General features: G+C 41.3%; 1 protein-coding gene across 3 annotated transcripts in view; it reads right to left on the bottom strand.

Annotated features, from left to right (window-relative positions):
- LIMK1 (LIM domain kinase 1) overlaps positions 1-23,991 on the bottom strand; it is a 71,608-nt gene that overhangs the window by 26,256 nt on the left and 21,361 nt on the right. For all 3 annotated transcript variants that reach the window (XR_011557581.1, XM_070735097.1, XM_070735098.1), the window contains 5 exons: positions 13,537-13,675; positions 4,458-4,567; positions 2,763-2,954; positions 1,060-1,165; positions 138-304 (listed from right to left, as the gene is read on the bottom strand). Coding sequence is in view for 2 of the 3 variants with exons in the window: in XM_070735097.1 (XP_070591198.1) it covers positions 138-304; positions 1,060-1,165; positions 2,763-2,954; positions 4,458-4,567; positions 13,537-13,675 (714 nt within the window). In the remaining variant the exon portion in view is untranslated. The remainder of the gene's footprint in view (positions 1-137; positions 305-1,059; positions 1,166-2,762; positions 2,955-4,457; positions 4,568-13,536; positions 13,676-23,991) is intronic.

Below are 23,991 nucleotides of genomic sequence, written 5' to 3' on the forward strand. Positions count from 1 at the left end.
CACTCATGAGCCGCCGCGGCGAGCCCAATTTAGCATTCCAGCTGGAGCCCACCCCTGGCTCACCCCACTATTTGAGAAGCACTGCTATGGCATGAGAGGAATCTACTTCGGGGAGCCATCTCCTACTTAATCCTTACATGACAGTGCGCTGGCGAATGGCTGAAGGGTCCGGGCAAGGCATGTGGCTGGGCGAATGGAGGGGACTGCGCAGCTCCGAGAGAGGGCTGCTTTCAATTATGTCGTGAGGGTCGTGTTCAATGGTCAGCTGCAGCAGGCGACTGGTCTCTTGGATCAGAAGATCGATCTGTGTGGAGATAGAGAAGGCAGGCTGAGAAGGGAGGCGATACATCCTGGCAGGCATGTGGAAACGAAAATGAGAAGAGGACAGTCTCAAAATGGGTGAGCAGTGTGGTCGGGCGGTAGGGAAACCAAGTAGGATGCTTGGCTGCATAGCTAGAGGTATAACAAGCAGGAAGAGGGAGATTGTGATCCTGCTGTATAGAGCGCTGGTGAGACCACATTTGGAGTACTGTGTTCAGTCCTGGAGACCTCACCTACAAAAAGATATTGACAAAATTGAACGGGTCCAAAGACGGGCTACGAGAATGGTGGAAGGTCTTAAGCATAAAACGTAACAGGAAAGACTTAATGAACTCAATCTGTATAGTCTGGAGGACAGAAGGAACAGGGGGGACATGATCGACACATTTAAATATGTTAAAGGGTTAAATAAGGTTCAGGAGGGAAGTGTTTTTAATAGGAAAGTGAACACAAGAACAAGGGAACACAATCTGGAGGTTAGTTGGGGGAAAGATCAAAAGCAACGTGAGAAAATATTATTTTACTGAAAGAGTAGTAGATGCTTGGAACAAACTTCCAGCAGACGTGGTTGGTAAATCCACAGTAACTGAATTTAAACATGCCTGGGATAAACATATATCCATCCTAAGATAAAATACAGGAAATAGTATAAGGGCAGACTAGATGGACCATGAGGTCTTTTTCTGCTGTCAATCTTCTATGTTGCTATTCAGTCAGTACTGACAAAAGAAAAATCACCTCATCCAGCGGGACGTGGCGGATCGGCGTGCCGTTGATTTCCAGAATGCGGTCACCGACATGGATGGAATTCTTCATATCGGGGCTTATGCAGTCTGGGTCTAATCTGAGAATACAGAAGGGGGCAGCAAAGGAGGCTTAAATTAATCTGTTCTGGCATATATATCTCCCAAGCTAAGCCTGGGGAAAACGATAGCATGCTAGAGCTTTCTCTGAAAATTAGGGGAGAGAGATCAAAGCACTTAGATTCCATCGCCCTCGTCTTACAATCAATCAACATGGGGTAGGCCCACATTCTTCAGCCAGATGTTCTCCAGATGTGCTGGGATTGAAACTCCCAAGCCATTCGGTTTAAGACATCTAGGCATTGCAGTCAACACATATAGAAAAGGAGTTGCGAAATGAACAGAACTTATTAAAACGGTTCCATCTCCAGAATAAAAACAGGTTTTTTTAAACTTCGTCAGTTGGCCTTCTTTGATGAATTTCACACTCAAATTCTCATGATATTCTACAGATAGTTTAATAGTTTGCATTCTGCAGATAGCGTGCATAAGTGCACTAGCCTACCGTTTCCTAAAATTTCTCTCTTACTAGTATCATGTACATAACATTTTTATATCTTTGTATACTGCCAATATGTACTTTACAAAATAAATAAATAAAATAATAGATCGTGCAGAATGCGGCCTCGGGAGCTATTGTGGGGCTTCCTAGATTCGCCCACGTTTCTATAACACTCCGTGGCCTGCACTGGCTGCCGATCGGTTTCCGGTCACAATTCAAAGTGTTGGTAATGACCTTTAAAGCCCTTCATGGCATAGGACCAGAATACCTCTGGAACCGCCTTCTACCGCACGAATCCCAGTGGCCGATAAGGTCCCACAGAGTTGGCCTTCTCCGGATCCCGTCGACCAAACAATGTCATTTGGCCAGGGGAAGAGCCTTCTCTGTGGCGGCCCCAGCCCTCTGGAATCAACTCCCCCCAGAGATTAGAACGGCCCCCACCCTCCTTGTCTTTCGCAAGTTACTCAAGACCCACCTATATTGCCAGGCATGGGGGAATTAAGACATCTCCCCCAGGCTTTCTTATATTTTATGTTTGGTATGTATATGTTGTATGGTTTTTAAATTGTTGGGGTTTTTTAATGTAATTTTATTATTAGATTTGTTCCATTGTTATACTGTTTTTATTGTTGTGAGCCGCCCCGAGTCTTCGGAGAGGGGCGGCATACAAATCTAATGAATTGAATTGAATTGAATAATATCAGATATCACCACCTACTCCCTGAAAATATGCAATTATCTGACACCAAGAATAGCAGACCACTGCATTTGACAAATAATTGAGTGATTCCTTATTTCACAGTTATTTCCATGTAACGCTCTTGAGATTTTCATGGTATTGGACAGACATCTTGCAAACTTGTATTAAAGACTGATTGGCAACATACAACGGGAATTGATATTTGATTTCTGTCCGTTTAGGACAATTCTTATTTAAAGCCTATCTCAACCAAAAATATATGCCAGCAAGACTCAGAATAGGTAAGAAAAAAAAAAGCCTCATGTGTCAAATCTACATTTGTCATGCCAAACTGTTGTAAATAGTCTCTATCATTCAGGACACTCCAGAGAGCTGATATGGAAGTCTACAATTTCTGAAGAACAACATTTCCTGACGGCTGGCAGTCTGTACTCACTCACGAACCCGCACAGTATGTGGGTGCTCAGAACCGCCATGCTTGTCAATGGAGACGGAAAACCCCCGCTTGTTTTCAGAACATGCTGGAATAGACACCAGGGTGACAGTGTGTGGAATCCGGGTGCCGGGAGATTCTGGAAGCAGCTGATCCATCACAGGTGTCACCACCATCTGGTAATAGCAGTGCCCACTGCAGCATGGAAGAAAAGGTACCACAAATTAGGACATCCATCCGTCCATCTGTCCATCCGTCCACCCACCCACCCACCCACCCACCCACCCACCCACCCTATCTATCTATCTATCTATCTATCTATCTATCTATCTATCTATCTATCTATCTATCTATCTATCTATCTATCTATCTATCATCTATCTATCATCTATCTATCTATCTATCTATCATCTATCTATCATCTATCTATCTATCTATCTATCTATCTATCTATCTATCTATCTATCTATCTATCTATCTATCATCTATCTATCTACCTACCTACCTATCATCTATCTATCTATCTATCTATCTATCTATCTATCTATCTATCTATCTATCTACCTACCTACCTATCATCCATCCATCCATCCATCCATCCATCTACCTACCTACCAACCAATCTACCATCTATCTATCTATCTATCTATCTATCTATCTATCTATCTATCTATCTATCTATCTATCTATCATCTACCTATCTATCTACCTACCGACCGACCGACCTATCATCTATTTATCTACCTACCTACCTGATTTATAAGCCCCCCAACTCCTTCTGGATGGCGTACAACAATTTAAAACAATATAATGTAAAACAATTTAAAACCCCTAAAACAAATCATTCATATCCTCTTAGCTGGGGTTAGATAATATTGCTCAATGGCACCGGGCCTGCTAGCGAAGCCAAGTTTTTCATGGCTTTCCAGAAGGCCAGGAGGGTGGGGGCAGTGTGGAACTTTGAGGGCAATTGGTTCCAGAGAGAAGGAGCAACCACAGAGAAGGCCCTCCCCCGTGGTCCTGCTAGCTGACTCTGACCCTGAGAAAGCCAACCCTGTGGGCCCTAATCGATCGCTGGGAGGTGTGCGGCAGAAGATGCTCCCATAAATTGTCTGGCCCTAAGCCATGTACGGCTTTAAAGATGATAACCAACAGCTTGAATTGCATCTGGAAACTGATTGGGAGACAGATTCCAAACCTCAGGATGAAAGAGTCCAAAAGCTTCCTGAGAAATGCCAATATATCTCCAGAATCCAGAAAGAAAGGGGGGGGGGAAAGAGAGTAAGAATAACAATTCTTCTCTTTTTCTCTTTTTTCTATTTTTCTGCATACTTTTTATTCTCTTTTTTCCTTCACTAACCCTTCTTTCTGAGGTCTGGAGGTCTGTCTGTTGTCTGTCTGTCTGTCTGTCTGTCTGTCTGTCTGTCTGTCTCTCTATCTCTTTTTTTATCAGAGTTGGGACCTAGTCCAATTCCCTGCTGGTGCAGGGGACCCTACATCACACTAGTTCAATAGCAGTCCAGTCTTTTCTTGGAAGGTCACTAGTGTTATAATTATTATTAAAACTTTCAAACTGAGCAAATCTCTTCCTCCCTCCCCCCATCCCCATGGGTGTCTAATCTAATTTACAGGGCCTTTGTTGTGAATTTAAAATTAGGGAAGATCCCAGTTATCTGATACAGCCAAATTCCCACTCACCAGTAAAGCTTGGATCGTTCCACCAGGGCGTAAGTGTCTCCATCGCCAATGAACACCTGGCAGTTCAGGCAGCTGAAGCATTCAGGGTGATATTTTTGTTCCCCAGCCACCTGGAAAAGGAACAGAGAGACGTGAGCTCTTCGTCTTATACACACTTCTCAATCACCATGGTTCACGTCGTCCTTCCCACTATCCAGTGGTATCCTAGAGCTCCAAGAAGAGCGGCAAGAGGCCCAAGATTGTTCAGTCCTGAAACTCAACATGAGCAGGCTCAGACCATGAAGTTCTGATCCAGGCACTTCACGTTGCCAGAGGAAGAGATTTGAAGAAATCATTGTGAGGAGGATGAAAGGATCACATCTCAAAAATAAATAAATAAGTAAAAGACATGTAGGTGGCACTCTAGCCCAGCGTTAAAATTTACTTGCCTTCCCTACCGGTTTGGAAGTGCACGCTCTGTGTGTACATGCATGTTCTTTTACCCGCACTCCGCTCATATGTGCGCTTTACACCCTCTGTGCATGCACAGAGGGTTAAAAAGAAAGAAAATGGCAATGTCCTGGAGGTGGGCAGAGCCTCGCACTACCACCACTAGATCTAAGTATTGCCCACAAGATCATATGCTGCAACGTCCTGCCTGTCGGCGACTACTTCAGCTTCAACCACAACAACACAAGAGCACACAACAGATTTAAACTTAATATTAACCGCTCCAAACTTGACTGTAAAAAATATGACTTCAGTAACCGAAGCGTGGAACTCATTACCGGACTCCATAGTGTCATCCCCAAACCCCCAACACTTTACCCTTGGATTATCCACAGTTGACCTATCCAGATTCCTAAGAGGTCAGTAAGGGGCGAGTACAAGTGCACTAGAGTGCCTTCCGTCCCATGTCCTATTGCTCTCCTATATCTCCTATACCTTTCCTCTATTCCTATATCTCTTCTTCTATTCTTTCATTGATGTATTCTATTCCTATATCTTCTTTTCTATTATTTCTTAGATATATTTTACTATGAGTATCTCCTCTATAACCTTCATCATGTATTTTACTATTTGTATATTGATATATACCCACTAAAACCCTCATTGTGTATTGGACAAAATAAATAAATAAATAAATAAATAAATACATACATACATACATACATACATACATACTGGGCTGAACTGGTAGCATTTAGAAACATAGAAACATAGAAGTCTGACGGCAGAAAAAGACCTCATGGTCCATCTAGTCTGCCCTTATACTATTTTGTGTATTCTATCTTAGGATGGATATATGTTTATCCCAGGCATCTTTAAATTCAGTTACTATGGATTTATCTACCACGTCTGCTGGAAGTTTGTTCCAAGGATCTACTACTCTTTCAGTAAAATAATATTTTCTCATGTTGCTTTTGATCTTTCCCCCAACTAACTTCAGAGTGTGTCCCCTTGTTCTTGTGTTCACTTTCCTATTAAAAACACTTCCCTCCTGGACCTTATTTAACCCTTTAACATATTTAAATGTTTCGATCATGTCCCCCCTTTTCCTTCTGTCCTCCAGACTATACAGATTGAGTTCATTGTCTTTCCTGATACGTTTTATACATTTCACCCATGTAAGAGCAGAAGAGGCAGATTGACAATCATTCCTAAATCAAATAATATTTGGGTAATTCATTAATTAGCAAAACATTCAGTTTACACAAATTAAGAAAACTTGCTCAGACTTGGACATGGGGGTGGACTAAAAGACCTCCAAGGTCCCTTCCATCCTTAGGATTCTTTGAATGGATTTAACTGGTAACTGATTCATCTGTTTTGAATTCATATAGCCCAGTGATGGCGAACCTTTTACAGCTCGGGCACCAAAAGGGTGAGCACATGTGCGATAGCATGCATGCACATGCCCAGACAAGTAATGCAATGTCCTCCCTCCGCACATATGCACAAAACCCTGTGATGCCCCCTGTGTATGTGCACAACCCCCCTGCACAGCTCCCCACCCACCCCGCGCTTGGGCACAGGTCTCATTGAAGCTTCCAGAGTTCCAGTAGGCCCATTGGGCCGTTTTTCGCCATCCAAGATTTGCAGACCAGAACAAGGAGTGGTACCCACAGGACATACATGCCCTTGTGTCCCACTGGAGGAAGGCCATAGAACGGGATGGAGGTTATGTAGATTAGGTCCCACAGAGTGGGCCTTCCCCGGGTCCTGTCGACTAAGCAATATCGTCTAGCGGGGCCCAGGGGAACAGCCTTCTCTGTGGTGGCCCTGGCCCTCTGGAACCAACTCCCCCCGGAGATCAGAACCTCCCCCACCCTCCTTGCCTTTCGCAAGTTGTTGAAAACTCACCTTTGCCGCCAGGCATGGGGAAATTGACACCTCCCCGAACTACTGTTTTATGTATGGTTTGATTGGGTTGTGTGATTATTTTATTAATAAGGGTTTTTAAATTGTGTTTTTAGATATTGGATTTGTACTTTGTTATTATTGTTGTGAGTCGCCCCGAGTTCTCGGAGAGGGGCGGCATACAAGTCTAATAAATTATTATTAATTATTATTATTAGAAAAATAGGTAGTGTAAAAGAAACATCATTTGTGTATGTTTCGTTGTGTTCAATAAATAATTGTTGAAGAAAAAAAAGGTGGTGCATTACTTTCTGGGTGACCCTCATAATTGTCCATTTACTGTCTCATGATATTGGCAGCTGTTTTGCTCCTTTGTAGGGCACCCCGTACTTCTTGCAACTGCATCTCCAAGCTTTCTTGGGTAACAGCTTTGCACTTCAAGATGGAGCAATAGCTCTGCTATCTCGGACTCAGGACTGCCCTTCCTTTTTCCCTCTAATGCTTTCTTAATTTTTTTTCTCTATAGAAGTCTCAAGGCATCCCTAAGATCAGGCTCTTAAACTGCATTGGACTTGCCTTCTTCCTCTTCAACTGGGGATGCTCTGATTCCAGCTTCCCGATTCCTAGATCTTTATATCTCCGGGACCGCCTTCTGCCGCACAAATCCCAGCGACCGGTTAGGTCCCACAGAGTTGGCCTTCTCCGGGTCCCATCGACTAAGCAATGTCGTTTGGTGGGACCCAGGAGAAGAGCCTTCTCTGTGGCGGCCCCGACCATCTGGAACCAGCTCCCCCCAGATATCAGAGTTGCCCCCACCCTCCTTGCCTTTCGCAAGCTCCTTAAAACCCACCTCTGTCGTCAGGCATGGGGGAATTGAAATTTCACTTCCCCCTAGGCTTATAGAGTTTATACATGGTATGCTTGTGTGTATGAGTGGTTCTTTAAATTGGGTTTTTTTTAGATTATTTTTAATATTAGATTTGTTTTCATTGTCTTTTCATTGTTGTTAGCCGCCCCGAGTCTTCGGAGAGGGGCGGCATACAAATCTAATAAATAAAATAATAATAATAATAATAATAATAATAATAATAATAATATACAATAATGAGGCATTTGGGGAAGGTAGCTCTCAGAAAGAGAGAGTGTGTGTATGTGTGTGTGTGTGTGTGTGTGTGAGAGAGAGAGAGAGTTGAGTAGCTGCCACACATTGAATCTCCTTATCCTACTGAGTGCAGCAGATACTCTAACACTTTATTTAGATCAGCAATGTTTAACTTTCTGAGCTTTTGGCCGACCTAACAGCTGTGCCTGGTGAAACCTAAGCAGGATCTTTAGATTTTGCCAAATCTTTCACGGAATAAGATCCATACTGTATTTTAAAAGTACCATTGTACTTTTCCGTATTGTATTTCTTCAGGAGTGGCTTCACATTTTCTCACTTATCCACAGACAAAATTACTACTACCCCATAATTCATTCTGCCATATTTAGATGTATAACCATATGCTCCAAACGCTAGATGCCATGGTTTGGGTTCACAATTAATGTCATGTTGTGTATTTCTTTCCCTGCCTTTTCTAAAAGGCTTTCTGTCAGTTTCTCCAGATTTTCCATTAGTTCATTCCACAGCTGTTGTTTTCTGTCTTAACTGAGAAACATTCAATCTCTTCCTCATTTCTGCAGGCACCTCTAACTTAGAGAACACCCACATCATACACTCATCCTGGGATTGACCAACAATTCAGTTTCCCTTTTAGGTTGGTGGTTCTCAAGAATCTCATGACAATCTCTTTAAAATTTTAAAGATAAAGTATTTCCTCACTTTGCCACAGAAGCAATTTGATTCTTTATTGTACAACCGTCTTTCGATTCCATCTAAATATCTTACATTTATGTTACATTCTTATAAACTCACAGCAGACCTCTGAAAGACAGGGTGCACGTTCACATTTTTTTTAAAAAAAGCCCTGGTACAAATGTGAGGATTTTTTGTTTGTTTTCTGGCCAAATAGTTACTTCCCTTTTGGACATTCCTTTAAAAAATGAATCAATAGTTATTTCAAGCAGTGACCACAATGATATGGTTTTTGCATGGTCAGAAATGCTAAAAATAAACATGTGTGTGTGTACGTGTGTACACCCACATGCATATATATAATTAGATGTGTGTGTGTGCGTGTGTGTATATGTGTAAGCAAGACATCTAATTAAAAACGGCCGAATTCTCAGGCCAATTTGGTCTTCTACTGGGATTTCAACCATTTTAATTTATTGTTTTAAAGTATACTATTATTTAAAATATGTTATTTTAAATAATAAATTATGCAGTTTAATGTTTCCAAATATAAAATAATGCACTTGGGAAAAGGAATCCTCAATCTGAGTATTGTATTGGCAGTTCTGTGTTAGCAAATACTTCAGAAGAAAAGGATTTAGGGGAAGTGATTTCTGACAGTCTCAAAATGGGTGAACAGTGCAGTCAGGCAATAGGGAAAGCAAGCAGGATGCTTGGCTGCATAGCTAGAGGTATAACAAGCAGGAAGAGGGAGATTATGATCCCGCTATATAGAGTGCTGGTGAGACCACATTTGGAATACTGTGTTCAGTTCTGGAGACCTCACCTACAAAAAGATATTGACAAAATTGAACGGGTCCAAAGACGGGCTACAAGAAGGGTGGAAGGTCTTAAGCATAAAACGTATCAGGAAAGACTTCATGAACTCAATCTGGAGGACAGAAGGAAAAGGGGGGACATGATCGAAACATTTAAATATGTTAAAGGGTTAAATAAGGTCCAGGAGGGAAGTGTTTTTAATAGGAAAGTGGACACAAGAACAAAGAGACATAATCTGAAGTTAGTTGGGGGAAAGATCAAAAGCAACATGAGAAAATATTATTTTACTGAAAGAGTAGTAGATCCTTGGAACAAACTTCCAGCAGACGTGGTTGGTAAATCCACAGTAACTGAATTTAAACATGCCTGGGATCAACGTATATCCATCCTAAGATAAAATACAGAAAATAGTATAAGGGCAGACTAGATGGATCATGAGGTCTTTTTCTGCCGTCAGTCTTCTATGTTTCTATTATTTATTATTTATGTTATCATAATAACTAACACCACTACTACCCTGTTTCCCCCAAAATAAGACATTCCCTGCTAATAAGCCCAATCGAGCTTTTGAGTGCATGGCAATAAGGCCAAAGCACTTTTTTCAGGATTCAAAAAAAAATATAAGACAGGTCTTATATTCAGGGAAACACAGTACTATTATTATGTACATTATGGATATCATCCTGCTCGTTATCACCATCATTAGTTTAGAGGCCAGTGGGTTGCTATGGCGCTTATGTGTGCTACCAAGATCCAATTTAAAGCAATTTAAAGATCTCAGGTTTCTGCCTTTTGTGTACTACCAGTATGAACTAGAGCGTTGTTTTAACCTATAAAAAAACAACTCAGCTATATTTACCTTTGTGCATTTTGCTGAAAAATTAGGTCACTGGAGTACATATTTCTTTATAAGATTTTTGATATATTATAAATAACTCAAGACAGTGAACATATGGTAATTCTGTAAAGTGAGTTGGACTTAGAGTGACTGGCCCAGCCACTTAGCCAACTTTTCATGCCTAAGGCAAGACTAAAACTCACCATCTGGTTTCTAAGCCAACATCTTAACCACCATATAAACTAACTCTTCCCGGAAAGGGAGTAAGTCAAATGCATTTTGCATTCATAATAGCGTGGTTTGGACTCTGATGTTTCCTTTCCTATATTGCTCTTATAAAAATGAATATTTTCTAAAGCAACTGTTTTTCCCCATCCTTTGGACATGCTAACTTATCCATGACATACAATGCTTCGTGAGAAGGAAAAGTGGTTTGGCAATCAAACTTGAGTGTAATTGACAATCCTGTTTTGTAGTAAGGGCAGAGTTAACTAACACATGCAGACTAAGAAATGAAAGGCAACCAGGAAACCATAGTGAAAGTATGTGGAAACGCTGCCTTGATCTTATTAAAAACAATGGGGAGAAAGCTTGATTAGAAGCAGCATTGCTAGCTAGTGCTGGGATCTGCTGTTGTTAAATAACTTGATGGTTCCCTCTGTGTCATTCCCCCTGGTTCTTACCTGCAAGGATGCTATAAGGCCAGTGATGGCGAACTTTTTGGGATTCATGTGCCAAAAGGGTGTGCTAGCATGTATGCACATGCCCAAACCCCTTCCCTCCCCCCAAGCATGCGCACATATTCCCACAGTGCCCTCCCCACGCACATATGTACAGACCTTACTGAAGCCTGGTAAGTGAAAAAAAAATGCCCAAATGGGAAAACTGGAAGTTCAGGAAAACACACTTCTGTTTTGTCGTTGTGCTGTTTTTTGCACTCCGGAGCTTCAGAAAGCTTCCCTGAACCCCCTGGAGGGCAAAAACAGCATAACATCAAACTGGAAGTGCGTTCTTCCAAACTTCTGGGTTGCCTGTTGGGTGATTATTTTTGCCTCCGGGGTTTCCCTAAAGCAGTGTTTCCCAACCTTTGCAACTTGAAGATATCTGGACTTCAACTCCCAGAATTCCCCAGCCAGCATTTGCTGGCTGGGGAATTCTGGGAGTTGAAAATCCAAGTATCTTCAAGTTGCAAAGGTTGGGAAACATTGCCCTAAAGCATCCGGAGGGTGAAACGACCTTTCCCAAGGCTAAAAATCAGCTGGACAGCAAAGTCTCGCGTGCCTTGCAATATGACTCCACGTGCCACCTGTGGCACACATGCCAAAGCTTCACCATCATGGTTATAGGCGCTCTGGAGAGGGGAAAAAGAGCATATCCTGTTCTCCATCATCTTTCACCTATATTTTATTTATTTATTTATTGGATTTATATGCCGCCCTTATCCCCTATATGACTTCATTGGTTACGAAATTGGTGCCAAGGATAGTCTACTCCCCCGCCCCCAATTCATGTCTCTTTTCTCCATTGCTGTATTTATGTAACAAAATACTGAACCAAATAAAAGGATTTAAGGAGATCTATGCTCAGGCAGAAGCCTTTCATACCATACTTGTCTCCCTCCCTCTGCAAATACTGATTGGTCCACATCTATTCCTCCTTCTCCTCCTCCCACTCTTCCTCCTCCCCGCCACCCCTCCTCCTCCTTCATTATGTCCTCTTTTTCTTTTTTTCCCCATTTCCAAAATGAAAAGTAGAAAACCAATGGAAGGGGGATCTGTCCCTATCCCCTTTGCAATGGTCGCAGCATTTCTGAAGTAGCAGCATCCAGACAAAAAACACAAATTTAATGATTTGGTTGCATGCCATCCAGTTGCAAAGGTGTATTTCTTGCTCAGTATTTCCACATCAATGGCCACAGCCAGAGGAAAAAATATGCCAGACAGCCCAAAGATCAGAGATGTACAGTCAGGCCTCCATCACCGCATACCACCTCTTAACAATCTATCTCAAAGGTGAGCTCTGAATTGTTTGACGAAAGGATGACATGATTAAATGCAGGGAACAATAATCACTGAATTGCATTTCATGCAGCCAGTGTTACATTTTCCATTTAAATTAAATAATATCATGCAGAGTTTTTACTATGGCCCTAGTGACGAGGGCTATCTGGAAAGTAAGGTTTCAATGCACATAGCTCTTGCAGGGAATGTTCGCGGGGGAAGTTGGTATTACTATCATGTAGCGGGAAGCCAGCAGAAGAAAACAAGCAGTGCCAGTGGTCAGTAGATTAGCATCCTCATTCTGTTTCACTCCAAGTGCGAAGTGCACCTTTTAATACGCTACCTGAATGCTAAGGGCATGAATGCTGCTGCAATGGGTGCTCAGGATTTGTGCGCGATGGGTGCCCAACATTTTTCTCACCGATTGCTGAGTTTTGAATTTTGGGGCTGAAGGAGAATGGGGATGGCGCCACTGCATTGATTGGCGTTTGCTCTCTGGAGTATGGTGATGAGCCCAAATTTTATCTCCTGTCACTACACAGTTGGGAAAAGCCTCGCCTTCAATCTCGAAACGGTCAATAAATTCTTGGGTGGCACTGACTCTGTAGATTTTGTGAGCTTCAGTAAGCATCTTGGGTACCCATCACAGCAGCGTTCATGCACGTGTTACAGCGTGCAACTCACACTTGGAGGGAAACGGAATTTATTTTATTATTTTATTTTATTTTATTTATTTTATTCATTCATTCATTTATTTATTTTATTCATTCGATTTTTATGCCGCCCTTCTCCTTAGACTCAGGGCACCTTATAACATGTTAGTAATAGCACTTTTTAACAGAGCCAGCATATTGCCCCCACAATCCGGGTCCTCATTTTACCCACCTTGGAAGGATGGAAGGCTGTGTCAACCTTGAGCCGGTGATGAGATTTGAACCGCTGACCTTCAGATCTACAGTCAGCTTCAGTGGCCTGCAGTACAGCACTCTACCTTCACCACAATGCCTTCACCACAATGCCAGTTGGTGATCTACTGACCACTGGCACTGCTCGTTCTCTTCCACTGGCTTCCTGCTACACGATAGTAATACCAACTTCCCCTGCGAACATTCCCCGTGAGAGCCATGTGCCTTGTAACCTTACTTTCCAGATAACCCTCGTAACTTCTTTTTTCTGCCCACTTGCTTTTTTGGATTGTGATCACTTGCATTGTTGCCCCTCCTCCCCAACACAAAAATCCCCAAGTTACAACATTCAGTGATGCTGTCCATGGATGTCCTCTCTTACCATGACCAGCCCTTTGGTGATCTGCTCCGAGCAGCCATGGCACAGTTCCCCAAAGTGGGCCCAGTAATCCTTTTTGCAGTAGAGACGACCATCCTTCTCGTAATACTGATGGGAAAGCAAAGCCCCACATTCGCAGCACCTGCAGGGACAATTTAAAAAAGGGGAGGAGGTTTCAATCTCAAGACTTTTAATGGAAAGCTGCTGTGTGAATAGAATAGAATTCTTTATTGGCCAAGTGTGATTGGACACACAAGGAATTTATCTTTGGTGCAGATGCTCTCAGTGTACATAAAAGAAAAGACACATTTGTCAAGAATCATGAAGTACAACACTTAGGGAGTCAAATAAGCAATGAAGAAACAATCAATATTAATAAAAATCTTAAGGATACAAGCAACAGTCATACAGTCATAAGTGGGAGGATATGGGTAATAGCAATGACGAGAAAAAACTTGTAGTAATAATAATGCAGACTTAGTAAATAAGAAGAGCTTCCAAAACCAGAGCTTTGAAGGAGGCATGATCCCATAGGTTTGCCCATCATGCTTCATTTAGACGGCTACAAATTTAGCCAGACCAAATGACTCTTGGACTCAGGAGCACGTGCTTGTTAGGTTAAGAGCCACTGATTTGGGAAAAAGAGAAACCTTGTTCAGTTCCTCCTTATTGCCTTGTTCCTTTTTCGTGTGTAATTTTTTCCCCTCCACAATTTCCATTTTTATAGTACCTTAAAATGTGAATAACATAAATACTCATACATTTTGTTCAATCAATCAAAAATCAATGTCCTATTTTTACCCTGCTCATCAGTCTGTTTTCCTTCATTCCATTACAATTCAATCCCTTGGAAGTAGAATGATAGGCTAAGTTGACTCTTCCTTTCATCTCAATGAAAGGAAACCATGCCAATAAGAGAAAAAAAGGAACTTTATTTGCCTCTGAATCATTTTGTCGAAAGTGACCTGTCAATGCCCCTGTAAAGCAGAGGATATGACGGCAGATTTGAGACCGGCAATAGAAAATATTTCTTCACTCATTACTATAATTAATTCAAGGCCACAAATTACAAGGAGGGGCTCTAGATGCCTTTATATGAGATTTGGGGAAATTAATTGAGATCAACTCAACATAGGTTCTGGTGGACAAGAACCACCTCAATTCCTAGAAAAAAGTATATAAAAACTGGGAGTCATAGTTCCCTCTAAGCTGAGCAGTGAGCAATCGCTCACTTAAAAATCATCATCAACTCAGAGTTTTCCAAACCTGCCCAGAAGCCGAGAGGGAAAGAGTGAGAGGGAAAGAGAGAGAGAGGAAGAGAGAGAAACAGATAGAAAAAAGAGAGGAAGGAAAAGAGAAAGAAAAAGAATGGGAGTAAGGAAGAGAGAAAGAAAATCAAAATCTAGTTTGAAACTAGCTCAACTATTTAAGTGGCATTTTGATATTGATAGAGTTGCCCTATTATGAGCTCACTGTTATAGACACACAGGGGCAAAACAGGGTGGGTTTTTTATTTGTTTGTTTATTCATTTATTCATTCATTTATTATTTCTGTGCCGCCCAGTCCTGAAGGGACTGCTGCTCAGACACTATACTTTTCTGCCCACCCCCACAAAAAACTAGAGGGAACACTGCGGAGTATTCAGAAGTAACCTCTATTTCCATCTATTTTCTGGGTATTTTACATGGGAGGGGCCAGACAAACATAGCTGCTGGGGATTTCTCCTGAAGAGGAGAGAAATGACGCAGGAGATTCACTTCCTATTTAGATCTGGCCTGTTGCAAAACCTCTGTTTTTCTTCTAATACCCCATGCTGCACTGTAAAGATATTGTGTGAAAATGTTATTTTCTGGGCAAAGTGTGTTGGTTGGACACAACCATTTTGTTCCAAAATGGATTTTGTCTATTACCATGATTTATAATTAACTGCAAGCAGAGCATCTGGCCGTTCTTTGGAAAATGAAGTCCACATATGAAAAGTGGCACCGAGCTAAACACTCACAGTGAACTGACAGATGTTGTAGCTGAGGAATCAGCTGTCTTTTAGAATCTGCAGCTAATCAATTACCTTCAAAATTGATCTTACCAAATTGCAAGGTACGGTAAGTGCCCTTCTAGCAATGCCAATCGCATCCGATCGTATGAAATGTATGAAATGACTGACCAGATGTTAAGGGGCCTCTGAAAATATGCAAGGACTTAGTTCTCTTCCCACATTTTTTGGAAATCCCATTAGTTTCCTGGTTCTGCTAAACCAGTGCACAAATTAAAGAATACAGTAGAATATGTTATTGTCACTTTAAATGTGCAGTAATTAGCATACATTAAAATGAAACATCACTGCATTCAGCTCTCAAAAGATAACCATTATGCATACACCCAGATACACACACATATATAGAATAGAATAGAATGGAATGGAACGGAACAGATCAGATCAGAACAGGACAGAAGAATGGAATAGAATACAATTCTATTGGCCAGGTAAATGCTCTCAGTGTACATAAAATAAAATATATGTTCGTCAAGAATCATAAGGTGCATAAGGTACATGACATAGAAAACATCACAGTCTAAAAGCTGTAGCAATTTATCTACAAAACCCAACCAATTATTACTTGTCCTTTGGCACACTGATAGGAAGAAAAAGTGTACAGTGGTACCTTGGTACTCTACTGCTTTGAGGTTCATTAAATTTAGTAATGCATTTTGTAAAGAAACTTTTTGTTCCAGTACTTATTATTTATTTGGTACGCAATGAGCAATCCAGAACTTGCCAGTTTTATTTATTTATTTATTCGATTTTTTCTTATGCCGCCCTTCTCCTTAGACTCAGGGCGACTTATACCATGTTAGCAATAGCACTTTTTAACAGAGCCAGCATATTGTCCCCCATAAGTCAACCACAGTTTTGATTTGCCTCGTGACTTACTACTTTTTCCACAAAAACAAAGAGGGAGGTGTTACTCATGTGGTAGGTCTTGCCATGTGCACATCCCCTTGCAGGCAAAACTTTGCTTCTGTGGCCATTTTGTGCATTTTTGCATCAGTACAGGTAAAGGGAGGCTTTTTAATTTTATTTAACCTAAGTTAGGTTTATTTCTCATGTAAAGTAATGATATACAACCCCATATTTTTACATATTGCCTTAAAATGTGCATTTTCTTTGCTTTGGGTAACATAGTACAGTGTTCCCTTGATTTTCGCGGGTTCGAACTTCACGAAAAGTCTATACCACGGTTTTTCAAAAATATTAATTAAAAAATACTCCACGGGTTTTTTCCCTATACCATGGTTTTTCTCGCCCAATGACATCATATGTCATCGCCAAACTTTCGTCCGCCTTTAATACATTTTTTAAAATAAACTTTAATAAATAAATATAGTGAGTAAAAATCTAAATGGTTGCTAAGGGAATGGGAAATTGTAATTTAGGGGTTTAAAGTGTTAAGGGAAGTTTTGGGATACTGTTCATAGCCAAAAATAGTTTATTTACTTCCGCATATCTACTTCACGGAAATTCAACTTTCATGGGCGGTCTCAGAACGCATCCCCTGCGAAAATTGAGGGAACACTGTATATTTATTTACATTATTCACGATGGTGATTTAATGATGATTTACTGAGATACCACTCTATTTGCTTCTGAATTTCCAGGTGAAAAATTCCTTTGCTTTTAGGCTATTTGAAGGCATCATCTCCTTGACTGTATGACTTTTGCTCAGTTTTGAAATGGAGCTGGAAATAAGAGGAAAGGTCTCAAATATCTTTTGTGCTGCTGCTCTCAGCTTCGTCTCCTTTGTCCTTGAATTCTCTGTTTGAGCTCTGGAATCAAATGACAGACTCTCTCTTCTCCCACAGCCAGCCCCCCGTATTTCCTGCTTCCAACAGCAGTTCCCAAAGAGCCAAGAGGGTAGATCTGGGGCCTCATCAGTCCCCTTAATGTGGTTTGCTTCATTTCAGCTCAGCATAATGTAGGAAACCAGCGACTGTGGCTTGCAAAGAGGCGCACATCATTTTTATCTTCAAAAGCCAGTGGCTTTTGTTAAAAATAGTTTTAAACATTAACAGAAGTTGCAGTAATAACCAATTGCTGGAACGGGTGGCAATGGTATTTCCTTCTGCCACTCTCCCTCCAGAGGTTTTAAGAGGTGAATAAAATAGGTACATTATGCCTTCAATTTGATTTAGTTTCCCCTGAAAAGTATGTGGTTACGTTACGATTTACTCACTGGATTTTGATGACAGTGTCTATGGGTGGATTCACGCAACTTATTTATTAACTTAGTAACGTGAACCCTAAATGAACCAAATGGCCAGATTCACCTAACACATTAAGCCACAAAAAGAATGAACAAGGTTAACATTAATCAAGCCAAATCATCTTGTTGTCAGTATCCCAATAAACATCCGAGAAATAAATCAGAGTCCAAACTTTGGCCTTCTTCCAGGTCCCAATTTATTAACAGAGACATGTGGGATACGAACTGTAGCCAAACTGATACTTTTCCTACAGTTATCCACCCAGATTAAGGTTTATCTCTCATCCTCACACCCACAAGTTCATCACATGGACCACTCCGGGTCTCCCAACGTCCACCTTCCTCCCCTGCACTTCCTGCTGAACAAAGGATGACCTTGAATCTTCTGGAAGGAATTTGTTGTGGCTACTATCTTTCCCTCTCATGCAACCACCCCTCCACAATTCCCACAGTACTGTTCTACTTGTGGCAAGGCCAAAGTCTCTAACTCAAAACGATGGCTTTGGCTTGACACTTGTATGAATGCACCTGCTGAGATTACATTTGAACTGGTTAAGAGTATTATGCGGATGTTGTCAGTTGGAGGGTTGATGGTGAAGTGCTCCATTACTGGAGGTTTTTAAAGAAGAGATTGGACAATCACTTGTCTGAAATGGCACGGGGTCTCCTGCTAGAGCTGGGGGTTGGACTAGAAGGGCTTTTAAATTCCCTCCCAACTCTGTTATTCTGCTAAGATGCCTTGCAACATTGGAGGGCAATTTACAATTTACAATGACCAATAAGAGCCCACAGGGTTAGCCTTCTCTGGGTCCTGTTGGCTAAGTGGTGTCAGTTGGTGGGGCTGCAGGGGACTTTGGATTCTGGGCAAAAAGATTGTTAAATTATATGAACCCCTCCTTTGCATGTACCTTTCAATAAATGTGTTGATAAACATTTGTCTTCGGACAAGATTTCTAGCCTGGTGCCTTCTGGAACTAGCTTCCCCCCCCCCCCCGGAGATTCGTACTGCCCCTACCCTCCTCGCCTTCCGTAAGAGTCTGAAGACTTACTTATGCCACCAGGCCTGGGGGTTATTAGATCAGGCCCCCTGGCCAATGAATGCGGTGAGAGAATATGGAGTGAATGGAATGATTGGGGGTATTTTTTAATGGTTTTTTGGGGTTTTTAGATTTTTAATTAGTTAATTGGATTTAAGATATTGTGTATTGTATATTTTATATGCTGTGAGCCGTCCCGAATCCTCGGAGAGGGGCGGCATAAAAATCCAATTAATAATAAATAAACTACTAGACCAGTGATGGTGAACCTTTTATGCCTCGGGTGCCGAAAGAGCGTGGGTGTGTGCAGCAGGTAGAGTGCTGTACTGCAGGCCGCTGAAGCTGACTGTAGATCTGTAGGTCAGCGGTTCAAATCTCATCACTGGCTCAAGGTTGATTCAGCCTTCCATCCTTCCGAGGTGGGTAAAATGAGGACCCGGACTGTTTGGGGGGCAATAGGCTGGCTCTGTTAAAAAGTGCTATTGCTAACATGTTGTAAGCCTGAGTCTAAGGAGAAGGGCGGCATAAAAATCGAATAAAATCAAATAAATAAATAAATAAATGCCTGGAGAGGGCAAAAACAGCTTCCGCCGCCCAGGAGGTCCTCTGGAGGCCAGAAATGACCTGTTTTCCAACTTCTGGTGGGCCCAGTAGGCTTGTGTTTTGCCCTCCCCAGGCTCCAAAGGCTTCCCTGGAGCTGGGGAAAGGTAAAAACGCCCTGCCCTATCCCCTGGGAGGCTCTCTGGAAGCCAAAAACGTCTCCCAGAGCTTCTGAGCAAGCAAAAAGTCAGCTGTCCAGCACACACATGCACATTGGAGCTGAGCTAGGGCAACTGCTCGTGTGCCAGCAGATATGGCTCCGCGTGCCACCTGTGGCGCCCAAGCCATAGTTTCGCCATCGCTTTTACTAGACCAAACCTGCTCTCATATTTCTCTGTATGTTTGGGGAAGATAGAAGACTGCAAGGGTGGTATGAAAACAATAGGCCTTCCATAGGCTTCCCACTTCCATTTTCACTTTTGGGGGGGGGGGGATGAAGCCAACATCCAAACATTTTTACTCACAAAAATGTGAGGTCTTGGGGGGATGGATGGAATGAATGTAGCTCTGAACTGCTCACTAATCTTTAAAATACTCCTATCATGGATCAGAATCCAATCTGGAGAAGGGATGAGAGCCATTCACAGCACCCAACTTTTATAAACCCTTGCCCTTACTTTGTTTAGATGACCAGCCTACCAAAGCAAAAGGACAACAAAAAACCTTGCATTCAAATATCTAATGGAAATATATAAAGGTCCTTTCTCTTTGTTTCAATGTTTAATTCTTCTAAGGGTCCATTCACCTGGCCTTCTGTTTTCTAACAACTAGGCTTATCTCATTCTGGAATGCAAATTCCACAGGATTAAACCAGACATTCAGTAGGCTTTCAAGGGCTTTTAAAGGCTTGACCTCACTGATTCTTTCTAACCTGTCAGTATGTCATGAGAAAAAGGAGGTGAGAAGTGGGGGGGGGATATTATCTAACCCCATTGGTATTTCATGAGAAAAAGGAGGTAAGGGTTCCAAGTAATACACCCATAGCAAACAGAAGAACTCAGACAGTAAGAAGTGTAAAATATGTTGGGCTGGTCTCAGGTTAATCATATGTGTCACTTCTTTTTAACCAATTTCCCACGTAAAGCAGCAAACTGATCCACCATCCCTAGAAAGATTTAACAGTGTTTATAACAACAACACATCCATTAACAGAGGTCACAGGTGAGTTTATCATAGATACTTCAAGATCATCTAGCAGTGATAATAAGTCTACCCTTTCTATGAAACATACAGCATGTGAACTAAGGGAATGCATTTCCTTGATATCCTTTGTAAAGAACTTTAAACAATTGAAATAAAATTTAAAATTAAAATTAAAATAAACAATCAAGATCATGTGAAGCGTTAATACCCCTTGTAAGGCTGCACATGGTTGCCACGATGTAAAAAAAATGTTGAGACTCTAGAAAGTGTAGAGAAGAGCAACAAAGATGAATAGCGAACTGAAGGCTAAAACATATGAAAAATGGTTGCAGGAGCTGGGCATGTCTAGTTTAATAAAAAGAAGGACTAGGGGAGGCATGATAGCAGTGTTCCAATATCTCAGGGGCTACCACAAAGAAGAGGGAGTCAAACTATTCTCCAAAGCACCAGAGGGTAGAACAAGAAGCAATGGGTGGAAACTAATCAATTTCCAGTGTTATTTAACTTCATCAGAGACATCCACAGGAGAGCAGTCAAAAAAGTCAAGGTGCCGATTGTAACCTCTGCCCCTTTGTATGCATTTATGCATGTGTTCAGTTGCATAGTCGTGGCTATCTTTCAGGGTTTCTTTTACACCTATCCTTCCCCCTCTCCCAACACCCCTATTGTTTTTTTGTCAAATATTTTCAAATTTAGCCTCTCAATTTTATAACTAAGGGCTTTCACTGGAACAATCATTTCTATTTTCTTGTGCTGATTGCCATTGAATTTCGCGTTTTGAATTTAAGACGTTAGTGTATTTGTTTCATGCTCAAGTAACACTTTTTTTTCAGGCAGACTCAAAGGTTGGGACCTGTTCCCTGAAAAGGATCTTCCTTTAGATCAGTGGTCCCCAATCTTTCCAACTTTGTGGTCCGGTGGCGGTGGGAGCGGGGATGATTCTGTGGACAAATGGAGCTGTGTTTGTACACTCACCCGCTGCTTTCACAGCAGAATAGAATAGAATAGAATAGAAATGTATTGGCCAAGTGTGATTGGACACACAAGGAATTTGTCTTGGTGCATATGCTCTCAGTGTACATAAAAGAAAAGATAAGTTTGCAAGAATCATAAGGTGCAACATTTAATGATAGTCCAGGTACAAATAAGCAATCAAATCATATTAAGAACCAGTCAATATAAATTGTAAGGATAAAAGCAACAAAGTTACAGTTACACAATCATTTGTGGGAAGAGATGTGTGATGGGAACGATGAGAAGATTAATAGTAGTGCAGACTTAGTAAACATTTCGACAGTGTGGAGGGAATTATTTGTTTAGCAGAGTGATGACATTTGGGGGAAAACCTGTTCTTGTGTCTAGTTGTTTTGATGTCCAGTGCTCTTTAGTTCTATATCTGAACACATGCATAAATGGATACAAAAGGGCCACAGCCTGGTATTGGGTCATGGGCTTGGTATTGGATACCCCCGCTTTAGTTGTTTCACACAACATGTTTCCGGTGCTGCTTCCCTGAATGTAGCAATACAGCACTGTGCCACATCAAGAGAGATGCCCTGCTGTTTCCAAAGATCTTGGGTGCATGCATTTCTTTTGAAGCAAATGTTTGCCTTCATGCTTTGTTTGGCAATATTGAGGCATAATGCCTTGCTTTTCTTTTCTTTTTTAAAAATATTTTTAATTGATTTTTTAAAATAGACAAGACAAGACATACAACATTTAACATGTAAAGGAGCTACAATTGCTCCGCTAAGTATAGAAGTCTTCTTAATACAGAAGAAAAAAGACTAATTCTAGTTTAGATCAATACAGAAAGGTCAGCTTATCAATGAAATATCTCTATCTAATCAATAATAGCATAAATATAATAGTAACATTTAAATCCTAACTTATCAATACTTTCTGACAATTATATAATTGTAATTAAAAATAATAAAATCAGTTAATAAAAGTGAACTTATCTATCGAATATCACTATATAATATATTCAACCTACTTCTTTGCAGTGCTTCTCCATCTCAGCAACTATAATATGCTATACAGTATATGGACTTCACGTCCCAGAGCTCCCTAGCCAACAAAAACTGGGTCCTCTAATGGTTTAAATAGTAATAGCATTTAGACCTATACAGTATACCGCTTCATACTGCTTTTACAGCCCTCTCAAAGCAGTTTACAGAGCCAGCATATTGCCCCCCAATAATCTAGGTTCTCATTTTATCCACCTCAGAAGGATGGAAGGCTGAGTCAACCTTGAGCCGGTTGTGAGATTTGAACTGCTGAACTACAGCTATAGCAATAGCAATAGCATTTAGACTTATATACCGCTTCACAGTGCTTTACAACCCTCTCTAAGCGATTTACAATGAGTCAGCTTATTGCCCCCAACAATCTGGGTCCTCATTTTACCGACCTTGGAAGGATGGAAGGCTGAGTCAAACTTGAGCCTACTGAGATTCGATCTGCCAAACTACTGGCAGCTGGTGATCAGCAGAAGTAGCTTGTAGTACTGCACTCTTAACCACTGCACCACCGAGCTAGCAGTTAGCTGAAGTAGCCTGAGGTGCTGCACTCTAACCACTGTGCCACCCCGGCTCTTATCAGAGTTGTCCTGAAAAAATGCCACTTGCAATGCTCTTATTAAAAATGTAACCACTAAAAAAATGTAAATCCTGAAAACCTCGCTTGTAAATAAGCTCCGGTTTTCAATGGGGTTCCTTTCCCAATAAATGCAGGCATCGTTACAAAATCCTAGGCCATCATCTTCTGAACACATGACGAAAGTCCATTTCTGACAGTCTCAGAATGGGTGAGCAGTGTGGTCGTGCGGTAGGAAAAGCAAGTAGGATGCTTGGCTGCATAGCTAGAAGTATAACAAGCAGGAAGAGGGAGATTGTGATCCCGCTATATAGAGCGCTGGTGAGACCACATTTGGAATACTGTGTTCAGTTCTGGAGACCTCACCTACAAAAAGATATTGACAAAATTGAACGGGTCCAAAGACGGGCTACAAGAATGGTGGAAGGTCTTAAGCATAAAACGTATCAGGAAAGACTTCATGAACTCAATCTGCATAGTCTGGAGGACAGAAGGAAAAGGGGGGACATGATCGAAACATTTAAATATGTTAAAGGGTTAAATAGGGTCCAGGAGGGAAGTGTTTTTAATAGGAAAGTGAACACAAGAACAAGGGGACACAATCTGAAGTTAGTTGGGGGAAAGATCAAAAGCAACGTGAGAAAATATTATTTTACTGAAAGAGTAGTAGATCCTTGGAACAAACTTCCAGCAGACGTGGTTGGTAAATCCACAGTAACTGAATTTAAACATGCCTGGGATAAACATATATCCATTGTAAGATAAAATGCAGGAAATAGTATAAGGGCAGACTAGATGGACCATGAGGTCTTTTTCT

Source organism: Erythrolamprus reginae, chromosome 1 (assembly GCF_031021105.1).
Source record: "Erythrolamprus reginae isolate rEryReg1 chromosome 1, rEryReg1.hap1, whole genome shotgun sequence".
Taxonomy (NCBI): domain Eukaryota; kingdom Metazoa; phylum Chordata; class Lepidosauria; order Squamata; family Dipsadidae; genus Erythrolamprus; species Erythrolamprus reginae.